General features: G+C 41.2%; 1 protein-coding gene across 1 annotated transcript in view; it reads left to right on the plus strand.

The window, feature by feature from the left end:
• DNAH8 (dynein axonemal heavy chain 8) overlaps positions 1–14,876 on the plus strand; it is a 612,643-nt gene that overhangs the window by 426,057 nt on the left and 171,710 nt on the right. Inside the window, exons 51-53 of the mRNA XM_037895538.2 lie at positions 185–431; positions 9,438–9,679; positions 9,778–9,918. Coding sequence (XP_037751466.1) covers positions 185–431; positions 9,438–9,679; positions 9,778–9,918 — 630 coding nt within the window. The remainder of the gene's footprint in view (positions 1–184; positions 432–9,437; positions 9,680–9,777; positions 9,919–14,876) is intronic.

Below are 14,876 nucleotides of genomic sequence, written 5' to 3' on the forward strand. Positions count from 1 at the left end.
AATGTACATGGCAGAAGGGCATTGCTGGCACATGATGGCATATATCACATTGGTAGATGTGCAGGTGAACGAGCCTCTGATGGTGTGGCTGATGTGATTAGGTCCTATGATAGTATCCCTTGAATAGATAAGCCTTTTAAAATAAGCATGAATTTTTCAAAATTATTCACTTTTTTCTTATTAGTTATATGAAACTTATAAAGTACGCCATGGGCTGATGATACTTGGACCCAGTGGATCTGGAAAAACAACAGTTATAACTATGCTGATGAAGGCAATGACAGAGTGTGGGCGTCCTCATAGAGAAATGCGTATGAACCCAAAAGCTATTACTGCTCCTCAAATGTTTGGCAAACTTGATACTGCAACTAATGACTGGACAGATGGAATCTTTTCTACCCTGTGGAGGAAAACACTAAAAGCTAAAAAGGGTATGCAAATATATTGTATGTGATATGATCAAAATATCTCATCCATGCTGTGCTGAAAAAGTATCTAATATTTGCAAATGTGGTAACATACTCTCTCTTGAATGAAGAAATATAGTCATGATGAGGGATTTGAGTTCAGGTCTGTTATTAATAAGAGGTCAAATAATCAGGCTGAATCAATCTTTGATTAATAATCTTTGATAAATATTAATACAGCACAACACAGAAAGGAAGGCTATAGTTACCAAACCTATCTGGAGACTGGAAAAGTGACTGCAGCTCTGTTCATTCCCAACTTATTCCCAGGAACTCTGTTTTTTATATACTGCATATTCCTATTTATCCGAAACCCTATTATCCGAACCTCTGCATTATCCAAATCCCTTCCTTGTCTCCCAGCATGAGATCCATGAGATCCATGTTGCAGAGGACATGTGGAGGTTGGGATAATAGAGCAGGGGCCTCCAGCTGGCAGTGCGAGGAGGCAGGGGATGAGCCCACCGGCTGCAAGAGAGGCCACTCTGTTGCTGAATAGCTCCTGCAGCAGCACAGGGAACCCTTTGCAGCCCTGTTGACATAGGAATGAGTGAATAGGGTCATGACAATGGAGCTACAGAGGGCTTCAGAGGCCCAGTCACTTCAACTTTCCAGTTCAGCACTGTTAATATGAATTATGCTTTGCTTTTGTAAAATTATAATCAAGATTTGTATGGATTAGTTTTAGTGGCTTTAAAATAACGTATTTTCTATTTTAATGTTAATTACTTTGATAGAATATATGGTTGCAAAATTTCTATTCCTAATAATATGTTTTTTGATCTCTAATTGAAACTATGAAATATTTTTGACGGAGGAAGGGAATCTTAGTTTCTGTATCTTTTGTTTTAAAATTTGGAATTAACGATGTCTGAGAAAAACACAGTTCTCACTCTTAGGTTGGGTGCAGCAAGTCAGATACACTTTATTATCTCAAGGAATTGCACAGAGGGAGAGAGTGCACAGGGTTTCCCCCACCTAGGCAGGTCTCTCTAAAGATAAACAATTAGAGCAAGCATTTATACCTTTATTACAGACAATAATAAGCAACAGCTGCATATTGTTTATACATATTCCTTCATGATATCTTATTTTTCTCATATAGTCTACATTCTGTTCTTATCTAATACAAGGTCACAACAGCCTCTTTCACAGTTCTTTTCCAGTTGCTTCACACTATCCCCGCTTCTACAGATCTTGCATTATTAAAGCTAGAGTTAGCCTGACTCCTGTTCTTTCCAGAGGCCTGCATCCAAATTCGCTTTATCTACTTCCACAATGGTAATATCATAAACAGAATTACAGGCCAACATTTTCAAGCTTGGGTGCCTAAAATTAGGCACCTACATCCATATATATTCACCTAATTAAAAGTGGTCCGATTTTTTTAGAGTTGCTGTTCACCCACAGCTCTTGTTGACTGAAGTGGAAGCGGTGAGTAATCCACACCTGTAAAAACCAGGCCACTTTTATTTAGCTGCCTAAATGTAGATAGTTTCCCTATTTTAGGCACCCAAGTTTGAAAATTTTGGCCTTTAGAACTATATAGGATATTATATGAAGGCAGATACTTGGTTTTGGGAGAAAAGTGTTTAAATCACTGTTGATTTACAGTAGCTGTGCTTCTCAGCCAAGTTCAGGGAGTTCAGTGCCATCCAGTCTGCTACAATGGAACTGTGGAGGCAATGCCAGGCAGAAGAGAACAAGGTTTCTTACTTACAGTAACTCTTGTTTGCTGATTGTATTCCTTTGGTGAGCCACACTGACCCTTGCTTTTCCTTCCCTTTAACTTCGGAGCCCAACTCCATTGGGCTTCAAGAGGCAGAGAGGAACAGTTAAAAAGTGTGGGTTATTTATAATTGCCTTTGTGATGTGGGGTTAGAAGACATGCATCTATCCCCCAACGGCCAGCTACTGCTTCAAAATTGGTTCCCTGGATAGGTATTCAACTCCTACAGTGGGGCTTTGTCGAGTCAATGCTACTGGAAGACAAGAGTTCTCCTTTTACTGATTGTCCATATGCATATTCCACTTATGGTGTGCATGCATCTCATACATCTGACATTGGAGTCTTTATAGCCATGAGTGCTCCTTGTGGCTGAACATCCACTCCAAGTTTCTTGATGCTCCACACTGAGAACATAACAGGTCAGAGCAGGCCAACCATTATTCAGTTACTCTTACCACCTCCTGGCTTCAAGACAGAGCTGCTCAGTCTGTTACAAGAAAAGGAGTATTTGTGGCACCTTAGAGACTAACAAATTTATTAGAGCATAAGCTTTCGTGAGCTACAGCTCACTTCATCAGTATGCATCTGATGAAGTGAGCTGTAGCTCACGAAAGCTTATGCTCTAATAAATTTGTTAGTCTCTAAGGTGCCACAAGTACTCCTTTTCTTTTTACGGATACAGACTAACATGGCTGCTACTCTTAAACCTGTCAGTCTGTTACTTCAGTGAACTCCTATCCCCTTTTCTCTGTCTTTGTATATATATTTTATAATCAGTAGTAGTTAGCTTGTTGCCCATTTGGTATGTTATTTGTATTTAGCCTGGGTTATTTTTTAAGGAAATTATCTTTACTCTTGATACTGAGATGGCCTCTTTTAAGTCTCTCAGTTTTAAGTAATGCTCATGAATGATGAACATTGAGAAGCTGGATATGAGTCAACAGTGTGCCCTTGTTGCCAAGAAGGCCAATGGCATTTTGGGATGTATAAGTAGGGGCATAGCCAGCAGATCGAGGGACGTGATCGTTCCCCTCTATTCGACATTGGTGAGGCCTCATCTGGAGTACTGTGTCCAGTTTTGGGCCCCACACTACAAGAAGGATGTGGATAAATTGGAGAGAGTCCAGCGAAGGGCAACAAAAATGATTAGGGGTCTGGAACACATGACTTATGAGGAGAGGCTGAGGGAACTGGGATTGTTTAGTCTGCAGAAGAGAAGAATGAGGGGGGATTTGATAGCTGCTTTCAACTACCTGAGAGGTGGTACCAAAGAGGATGGTTCTAGACGATTCTCAGTGGTAGAAGATGACAGGACAAGGAGTAATGGTCTCAATTGCAGTGGGGGAGGTTTAGGTTGGATATTAGGAAAAACTTTTTCACTAGGAGGGTGGTGAAACACTGGAATGCGTTACCTAGGGAGGTGGTAGAATCTCCTTCCTTGGAAGTTTTTAAGGTCAGGCTTGACAAAGCCCTGGCTGGGATGATTTAATTGGGGATTGGTCCTGCTTTGAGCAGGGGGTTGGACTAGATGACCTCCTGAGGTCCCTTCCAACCCTGATATTCTATGATTCTATGATTCTAAAGTGCTTATTTTGTTTGGGAGAATTGCACATCCCTGGCAACTGTACAATTTGTAGGTCCTTTACTCATAGGAACTGAAAATCTAGGGAGGCTCACCTACAAATATTTTTAATGGGCAGATCCATGAAACCATCTTCAGAGCTGGGGTCCTTTGACCCTTCTATTTATGACCTGGTAAGTTATAGGAGTGCTCCAGGGAATAAGAGGTCTACAACATCTGAAATCCCATCAGCTGCTTCTTTAGCCCAGAATCTGAGAAAGACTGATAGTGTTCCTGCTGTGAAGAAGGGACATGGTCAGGAAAATAAGAGAGGCAGCTCTCCAATCAGTTTCTCCTCAGAAAAGAAAGTGGCTTCAAATGCACTGTTCCACTCAAGAGAGATTTTGCTGCCCCATGTGGCCTCAGCACTGAAATACCAGGCGAAAACAGTGTCTAGTACAGTGTCATCTCATGTTTCCTTCTCACCGAGCTTGTTACCAACTACTGTAACTCCAGCTCTGGTGCTATCTACTTCTGCTGCTCCAGTACTGCAGCCTTCATCACCTGCTCCAGTACCACTGTTTCTCCTACTGTGCTTTACATTAATAACAATATACCTGGCACTGGAGGATCTACCCATTTTGCAGGAACAGGCTTCTCAATCTGAGATCCTACTATGGAGTTGCCAATCCTTTCTGCTGACTTATTGGGACCTACCCTAATGATGTTGTCTTCCTTGGATGAGGCTGTGCTTTCTCCCATTATGCTACAGATAGATGATTTCAAGAGTTTTCAAGACTTGTTAAAATCCATTTGGAAGAGGTTCAGGAGCCCACTCATAACTCATTGATGTTATCCAATCCTTGTCTGCTGTTTCCAATTAATAAGTTGTAACAGGGAGCCATCTCTGATTAGTATGCTGCCCTCCTTTCCAGGGCTTGTCCTATTGGCTGGGAGAGAGGAGAGACTTGCTGCACCCTGCAAAACAAGAATCCTGGTCCCAGGCCCTTAAAGGAGCAGAAGCACAGGTTTTTTCCCATACACTAATTGTTCCTCCAGGACCACTTCCTCTCTCCCAGGATCTGATTCTGCCATTTCATAGGCCCTCATATACATCCGTATTCCTGTCATACAATGGAACAGGGGTTCTCTGACACCCTAATCCCTACTACCCTCAAAGGGGATGGACCATCTCTGTTTCATGAGGCCATTATAGACCCTGCAAAAATTGTTTGGCAGATTCCCACTTCAGCAGCTTCAGTGTCCTGAAAATCAGACACATATCACATTCCCTCTAAGAGAGATGAACTCTTTTATTCCTACCTGGTGCATGGTTCCCTGGTGATGACAGCTCAAATGAGAATTCCAGGCAACAATTCAAAACCACGCCGAAAGACTGGGAGCCAAAGCGATGAGATTTCTTTAGTCAAAAATCTTATTAGTTGGCCAGTTTACAGTTTGGGACTGCAGATTGTCAGTTTATGTACTATATGACTGGCAGATAGATAATGTGACACCAATTTTTGAAAAAATCTCAAGAGGTGATCCTGGCAATTACAGACCAGTGAGCCTAATTTCAGTACCAGGCAAATTAGTTGAAACTATAGTAAAAAACAGAATTATCAGACACATGCATCAACATGATGTGTTGAGGAAGAGTCAACACAGCTTTTGTAAAGGGAAATCATTCCTCACCAAACTATTAGAATTCTCTGAGGGGGTCAACAAGCATGTGGACAAGGGTGATCCAGTGGATACAGTGGACTTGGAGTTGCAGAAAGCCTTTGACAAGGTCCCTCACCAGAGGCTCTTAAGCAAAGTAAGCAGTCATGGGATAAGAGGGAAGGTCCTCTCATGGATAAGTAACTGGTTAAAAGACAGGACAAAAAGGGCAGAAGTAAATAGTTTTCAGAATGGAAAGTGATAAATAGTGGTGTCCCCCAGGTATCTGTACTGGGACTAGTGCTGTTCAACATACTCATAAATGATCTGGAAAGAGGGGTAAACAGTGAGGTAGCAAAATTTGCAGATGATACTAAATTACTCAAGATAGTGAAGTCCAAACCTGACTGCAAAGAGTTACAAAGGAATCTCACAAAAATGGGTGACTGGGCAACAAAATGGCAGATGAAATTCAGTGTTGATAAATGCAATGTAATGCACATTGGAAAACGTAATCCCAACTATAAATACAAAATGATGGATCTAAATGATCTGTTACCACTCAAGAAGGAGATCCTGGAGTCATTGTGTATAGTTCGCTGAAAACATCCACTGAGTGAGCAATGGCAGTCAGAAAAGCTAACAGAATGTTAGGAATCATTAGGAAAGGGATAGATAATAATACAGAAAATATCATAATACCACTATATAAATCTATGGTATGCCTACACCTTGAATACTGCATGCAGTTCTAGTCACCCCATCTCAAAAAAGATATATTAGAATTTAAAAAGATACAGAGAAGGGCAACAAAATGATTAAGGGTCTGGAACAAATTCCATATGAGGAGAGATGAAAAACACTGGGACTTTTCAGTTTGGAAAAAAGATGACTAAGAGGGGATATGATAGAGGTCTATAAAATCATGAATTGTGTGGAGAAAGTGAATAAGAAACTGTCATTTACTCTTTCACATAACACAAGAACTAGGGGTCAACCAATTAAATTAATAGGCAGCAGTTTACAACAAACAAAAAGAAGTACTTCTTCACACAATGCATAGTCAACCTGAAGAACTCATTGCCAGGTGATGCTGTAAAGGCCAAAACTATAACGGGGTTCATAAAAGAATTAGATAAGTTTCTGGAGGATAGGTCCATCAATGGTTATTAGTCAAGCTGATCAGGGATGCAACCCCATGCTCTGGGTATCCCTAGCTCCTGATTGCCAGAAACTGGGACTGGAGGATAGGGGATGGATCACTCGATGATTGCCGGTTCTGTTCATTCCCTCTGAAGCACCTGGCAATGGCTACTGTTGAAAGACAGGATAGTGGGCAAGACGGATCATTGGTCTGACCCTATATGGCCAAAATAAAATAACCTAACGGTCTTCTGACTCAAACACTTCCTCCTCCATTGAGGAAGGGGAGCTCTCAGATTCAGGCTCTGAGCAGACCAAGAAAAAATATGAACCAAAAGTTTTTTCCCTCCAGAAATGTTTGAAACCTGGTGCAAAAATGTTGCATAATCCTGAGGAAGTGGTAAAGGACAAGCCTAAAGGCAAGTACCAGCATTCTAAATCCTCACCTGAGATAGCTGTCCTGCTGCATTTATCCTTCCAGGATGTGAACAGAGAAGAATGTGAAACCTCTGGGAAAGGTAAACGAATAAGCAGATATGCAAGTTGTAAGAGCACACACAGACTACATCTTTGGTGTATGCAGGGCTGGTTATGGTATGTTACCATGAAGCGTCATCTGGATATGCTTCTGTGTGTACCTCCACTAGTACTCTTCTCCCTGAAACTCACAGTCATACCAAAGGTCAATGTCAGGCCTACTCCTCCATCTGGACTAAGTTAACTAATGGAATCAAGAACACAACAAAATTGCTAAGGATCCTGCTATTCCACTTTTTTTTTTTTGGACTTTCTTCAGGGAAGGCATAGACCAGGATATTCAGCCCAGCTTCATAGCACCAGTAGTATCCTATTTGCAGGATCCTTCTGGTTCCTTGACAGAGAACCTTGAGGTATCCAGATGTCTCAGAGCAGTCAGACTAACGAAACCTGTGGTTAGATCTATCTTTCCTAGGTGGGACCTACCATTGCTGTTAAAAGCCCTAACCACACACCATTTTAAGCCTCTGACATCAATATCTCCATTCTACCTATCCATCAAAAACTGTTTACTGGTCACCCTCACACCTGCTAGATGAGTTTCTGAACTGGCAGTTTTATCCATGCAGGAATCCCACTGTGTGTTCCATGATGACAAGGTGATGCTAAAAATCCCAGAATTGTCCTTGCCTAAGATGAATTCACCTTTCCATGCCTCACAGGAGTCGTCCTCCCTTCATTCTGTCCAAAGCCATAGCACCTGACAGAAAAGCTGTGGCACACTTTAGAAGTTTGAAGAGCACTAAAGATCTATATCAAGTGCACCTAAGTGATCAGAATATTGATCTTCTTGTTTGGCCACTTTCATCTGAAGTGCCAAGGGCTCAGGTTATCTAAGCTATTGGTAGCTAAATGGATCAAGCCATGCATCATAGAGTCATAGAATGTGTCAGATGCTCTTGTTCCAGACAGCATCAAGGCACACTTCACAAGATCCGTGGAGACTTTGTGGGAAGAAAGAGCTTGTGCTTCCGCCACAAAGACCTGCGGGGCAGCAACATGGTTGTTGGTTTATATCTTTATTACACACTGTACAGTGGACTTTTTGTCCTCTGCAGAGGCCTCCTTTGGCAGGAGGATGCTGCAGGTAGTGGTCTAGTAATAGCATTGCCATTTTAGGCAATTAACTCTGGGGGTCTTTCCTGTCTCATTCCGTTTTTCTTATCCCTCCCTACTTCTTTTCACTGCTCGCTACTTCTCATACATATCAAAATTATGGGAGATGTTGGGCTGCAGAATGGTAAATTTCCTACCCATTAATTTTCTTTCTGCTAACATCATATCCCACAATTCTACCCTCCCTGGTTGGCTTCCTAGGGACAGTATTTAATTTTGATAGTTTTGCTTTAGTCCATAGCTTACTGTACATAGTTCTCATTGAAATTAATGTTACTAATCATATTCTGTCGGTTTTTACACAGCTTTGGCATGAATCATCTGGCAGCAGGCTGGAGAAGGGGCATGGCTGGCATTAGCTGTGCTACAGCTTTGAATTGCCTCTGGAAGATGTAGACAGGAGGAGAATAGCCCGTATGTATCACAATTGTGGCAGATGTTGCGAGTAGAAATAAAATTACTAAGTAAGAAATTTACCTATCTCACTGTGTGAGAACCTGTTTTGAAGTGGCCAAAGTGGAACCTCCTGCTTCTCTCAGAACTCACTCCACCAGCGCTCAGGCAGTCTCAGCAGCATCTGTGAGGAATATTTTGATTATGCACATATGTAAAGCAGTCACCTGAGGTTTTATTCATACATTTACGATGCATTATGCAATCACTGAAACCTCCAGATCAGATGCTGCATTTGGTAAGACTGTTACAATCCCTATTCTCCTAAGACTCTGAGCCTCACCATAAGTAGAATATGCATATGGACAATCACTCAGAAAAGAAAGGAAAGTTACTTACCTGGGTAACTGGAGTTTTTCAAGTTGTGATGTCCATATCAATATTGCATGACCTGCTTTCTATTCCCTTTACCTTGGAGTTCTGTATCACTAGGATTCTGCAGCAGAAAGGAAACTGTGTAGTGATTGACCCATTCTGCTCTTTTATGCCCTTGGTGTGGGGCATGAGGACCCTCGGCATATATGTGTGGCCATAACAGGTACTGCTGGCGAAAAGACTGATCAACGGTGCCTGCACATCATAAGTGGAATATGCATATGGACAGCACATCACAAAGAATTCCAGTTACTGTATAGGTAAATAACTTTACTATAGGTAAGTAACTCCTTTTATACATATAGCTTAGCTATTTAAAATATCCTCCTTTGAATATATTTTGTTCCCATTTTGATGTAAAAATGTGAATTATTTCTGTTTTGATTGTTTCCAGGTGAGAATATCTTTCTGATTTTAGATGGTCCTGTGGATGCAATTTGGATTGAGAATCTAAATTCTGTTTTGGATGATAACAAGACTCTGACTCTAGCTAATGGTGATAGAATTCCTATGTCTCCTACGTGTAAACTGTTATTTGAGGTTCACAACATTGAGAATGCCTCTCCTGCAACAGTTTCTAGAATGGGCATGGTCTACATCAGTTCTTCTGCCCTCAACTGGAGACCAATTTTACAAGTAAGGTTAAGACGGAGGGGAAGGGTATTACTTATTAATTTTATTTTGTTGTACTTTGTATGTAGACAGATTTTATGCTTTTTTATTTTATTTTGCAGGCATGGCTAAAGAAACGTACACCTCAAGAAGCTGATATTTTACAGAATTTATATGACAGAATCTTTGAAGCAGCATATACATACATGAAACTAAACCTTAATCCAAAAATGGAGCTTTTAGAATGTAACTACATTATGCAGGTAGAACAGATATTGCCATCTAAATTATTTTGTGTTTTTGCATGAATTCGTTGTTTAAAATCAAGTATGCAGAAACAGCAAAAAGAACATTCACTTCCTTGAGTACTGATTAAAGTGGCAATAAAATTCCATTTCAAAGGAATATACCCTGGGAGCCCCACATGCGCTTCTTCTGTCTGTTGGAGTTGTATCTTCAATAAGTTCAGATGCCCATGACTGTTCTAGAAGGATGTTTTCCCTATTATAACCATGCTTGCCATTCCAGTAATGGGTTTTCTTCTGCACTGTGTCTACAACATGTAGGATCAGACCTATTGATCACACTAAGTAAATTTCACTCCCTCTTTTGAGAAAAGTTCCTGTTCATTCAGCCTGCTGGCAGCTTCAGTATTATTTACATTTGTTGCCCCACGCTACACAGCAAATGAAAACTTTTAAAAGTTCTGAGTCAAAATACTTTTATCTTAAGGCTTTCTCTCCTTTTGGGGTACCAAGATCTCTTGCATGCAACATCTCTTCTCCTGAGCTAAGATCCAACATGACAGAAAAACCCTAGCAAATGAAGAGGAAAGCTGGAAGATGCCTCCCCAATTCAGTTACCCTCCAGGCTTGCTTAGTGGGGAAAATTTTGCTCCTTCTGCTTTAACAATGATTTTTCTTCATTTGGATTACCAAGTCCTTTGCCAGGGTTGCCACTGCTGCATCAACTGTAGGGAGGATGAACAGAGAATCTTTGGATTCTAGGATCCTTCTTGAATTTCAAGGTTTCCCAAATTAGCTTCTCTTGTGTCAGGAGTTTCCCATTTATTAAGTTATTTGAAGGGTGAATATAGTAAGACAGCAAATCAAATTCTATTTTAATTTTGGATGGAAGGTATTCCCTTTTGTATTTAGCCTGCTTATCCTCTTTGTTTGACTTGCTGGCTAATGATCTCAGTAGCGCTCACCACATTCTTCACCATGGATTCAAACATGCCTGGAGGAAATAACCTTTCCTGCTCTCTGGCTCAGCATTATGATGATCTAAAACGGAGAGTTCCCATTGTTCAGGGGAGAAGCTAGAACTCGTGGAACAAGATGGAGACCTAGAAAGGCTTTGGGGTTTTTACCCCGTGTTACTGGGATCCCAGTAGGGGCCAGCTGTGGTCACTCAATTAGGGTGAACTGCAAAGAATGGGGCAGACAATCCCCAAAAAGCTGGTGGATATTCCAATACTTAGATTTACCAAGACAGCATAAAAAGCTTCTGTTTATACCTTACTGGTTACTCAGAAGTCCAAACAACACAGTTCCCTTAAAGTGATCCAGCCTCAGGCCTCCATCCAGGTACCTAAGTCAAATATGATGATTTCTGAAAATCTTATTTCATCATATAAAAGAAAAGGTTCTACCAATCCCAAAGGATCAGACACATTACCCCCCAGGTTAATGAATGTTTCAGATCTTACCCAAATACACGCATACAGTCAATTCTTATTAACTAAACTAAAATTTATTAAAAAACAAAAGAGAGAGAGAGAGAGAGTATGGTTAAAAGATCAATATACATATAGACATGAGTTTAATTCGTGAGGTTCAGATTCATAGCAGAGATGGTGAGCTTTGTAGTTGCAAAGAGTTCCTTTAGAATGTAGTTCATAGGTTATGGTCCAACGTCCAATATCATTTCAGGGCATTCCACCTTAGGACTGGGATCTCGGTCCTTATGGCTTAAGCTTCCCCTCTATGAAGCCTCAAGCAGATCTGAGATGACAGAATTAGGACCTTTTACGGTCTTTTATACAGTTTTCTAGCATCCATTTGACCATGCAGTCCTGGGTAAGGAATAGGCTTTTGATGTAACCTTCTGTTTTCTAAACACCACCAGTAATTAGTTACACAAATTAACATAGGGTAATTTATTCATTAGGCAGTCTATTTCAAACTTGAAAGAGAAATATAGACAATGACATTATTTTACCCAAGATTCTTCTAAATGTTAATATTCCCTTTTGATCTCTGAATGAGTAGCTATAGTGACAGACAGGAACTGTCTGTTTACACTCTAAGATACACACAATTAGTATCACTTCTAACTTCTAACAATATAGGTTTGCATTTCAAAGTTCTAGCCTATTTAGCATGAATGGCCCTAATTACAATTCCCATACCTTTCTACATGACTTTAAAGGTTGACTTTGGGTCAGCCAGCCTGCAAGCTGTTTAACCCTTTCTGGCCATGAGTTATACTTTGTATAAGATTCGTTGCAATTATATAACAGTGGTAGCAATATGATTTGCATGGTTATATTTTAATCAGACAACGTCACAGCCCAAGTTTTTGGGCTTTTTTTTTTTAGCCTTTTGGAAAGAGGGTGGTCATTCCTGTTAGGTGACCAGTCTCTTTTCTTGTCTGGTGTTCCCTTGTGGGTTGTAGCCCGTAGGGCAGAGGGTGAGAGGGTTAGGTGCTCTACATCAAGTAAATCAATTACATACCTGAGAAAGGGATGGAACCTAGGAGCTTTTCCCTATTTGAGGTGCATTGGAACACTGGGCTCAGTGTGAGTTTTGGACTCACACCTGGGAGACTACTTGATTGGTGAGTACTGCCTAGTTTGTGAAGATGTTTGAAGGCTTCTCAGTTGGTGTGGAGGGATGCAGAGACATCAATATGTCATGCAGTCTTCTGGAACTTTTTTGTGTGTGCGCGTGCGTACATGTGCGTGCGCACGTGCTTGTGGACGCCTGCATTCTCTCTCAGGTGATTTGGCGCTTTCTCTCTTGTACTTTGGCACGTTTCAATGTATTTTTTTCTTTTAAAGATGGAAGGAGTCCGAGTGTTTTCAAACAGTGTATTGATTTGTTTTTGGCAGAATAATGCTTACAGATGAGCATTATTTTTTCATCTGCTGCCATAGATTTAAAGACTATGACCTAGGAGATTCACAAAAGGTCTTAGACACCTAACTGCCACTGTGATTCACAAAACCTCCACTCAGCTGCTACCAAACCCTGTGTGAGCACCTAAACTCACTCAGTGTGCAAATCTTTTGCTGTAAAAGTTCGCTAGGTGCCCATGTTACTGCCTCTGAGCATGCATGCTGCAGCCTCACACCTCTGCCTAATTTGCCTGAGGGACCTGATATAATAAGTATGCTCAGACCTTGCCTAAAAGATCAGTGAGCTTACACAAAATGGCTAGATGATAATGATGGGCCAGGAGTACTTGTGGCACCTTAGAGACTAACACATTTATTTGAGCATAAGCTTTCGTGGGCTACAGCCCACTTCATTGGATGCAAAGAATGGAACATATAGTAAGAAGATATATATATATATACACATACAGAGAATACGAAAAGGTGGAGTAAGAGGCTAATTAATTAAGATGAGCTATTGTCAGCAGGAGAAAAAAACTTTTGTAGTGATACTCAAGATGGCCCATTTAGACAGTTGACAAGAAGGTGTGAGGATACTTAACTTAAGGAAATAGATTCAATATGTGTAATGACCCAGCCACTCCCAGTCTCTATTCAAACCCAAGTTAATGGTATCTAGTTCGCATATTAATTCAAGCTCAGCAGTTTCTCGATGGAGTCTGTTTTTGAAGCTTTTCTGTTGCAAAATTGCCACCTTTAAGTCTGTTACTGAGTGGCCAGAGAGGTTGAAGTGTTCTCCTACCGGTTTTTGAATGTTATGGTTCCTGATGTCAGATTTGTGTCCGTTTATTCTTTTGCGTAGAGACTGTCTGGTTTGGCCAATGTACATGGCAGAGGGGCATTGCTGGCACATGATGGCATATATCACATTGGTAGATGTGCAGGTGAATGAGCCCCTGATGGTGTGGTTAATGTGATTAGGTCCTATGATGGTGTCACTTGAATAAATATGTGGACAGAGTTGGCATCGGGCTTTGTTGCAAGGATAGGTTCCTGGGTTCATGTTTTTGTTGTGTGGTGTGTGGTTACTGGTGAGTATTTGCTTCAGGTTGGGGGGCTGTCTGTCAGTGAGGAGTGCTCTGTCTCCCAAGATCTGTGAGAATGAGGGATTGTTTTTCAGGATAGGTTGTATGGGCCAATAATTCTCTTATTATGTATCCACAGTGGAACAGCTTCAACAGGAAAGAATGGGGGAGCCCTATATCAGAATATCCTATAGCACAATAGTTAGGGCACTCACCTCAAATGAAGCAGATCCTAGTTTAATTCTCTTCTGCCCCTCAGGTAGAGGGGGGACTTGAACAAAGGATCTCTCACATCCCCGCTGAGTACTCTAATCACTGGGTTAAAAGTTATTAGATGGGCATCACTACCACCTCCTCCTCGCCATCTGCCTGGGCTTCTTGCTGAAATGGGGTAGGTGCCTAAAGCCAGAACAGGGTTTACTGCTGAGCATCCCAAGCAGAGGAGGTGCCTTTCTGCAGCCTGACCTTAGGTACCCATCTCCAAGAGAAGGGTGAGGCTTAGCACACACCCTTTAGCTTGGAGTCTCCCACGGCCTGTCTTAGGCGCGGAGCTGCATAGCATGCTGGCTTTTGTGAATCCTATTCGGAGATGCCTGTCTCTCCTCATACATTGTATAGGGAGTCTAGGTGCCAAACTCAAGCTGTCATAAATATAAAGGGAAGGGTAAACCCCTTTAAAATCCCTCCTGGCCAGAGGAAAAATCATCTCACCTGTAAAGGGTTAAGAAGCTAAAGGTAACCTCACTGGCACCTGACCAAAATGACCAATGAGGAGACAAGATACTTTCAAAAGCTGGGAGGAGGGAGAGAAACAAAGGGTCTGTGTGTCTGTCTATATGCTGCTTTTGCCGGGGATAGAACAGGAATGGAGTCTTAGAACTTTTAGTAAGTAATCTAGCTAGGTATGCGTTAGATTATGATTTCTTTAAATGGCTGAGAAAAGAATTGTGCTGAATAGAATGACTATTTCTGTCTGTGTGTCTTTTTTGTAACTTAAGGTTTTGCCTAGAGGGAT

Source organism: Chelonia mydas, chromosome 3 (assembly GCF_015237465.2).
Source record: "Chelonia mydas isolate rCheMyd1 chromosome 3, rCheMyd1.pri.v2, whole genome shotgun sequence".
Classification (NCBI taxonomy): domain Eukaryota; kingdom Metazoa; phylum Chordata; order Testudines; family Cheloniidae; genus Chelonia; species Chelonia mydas.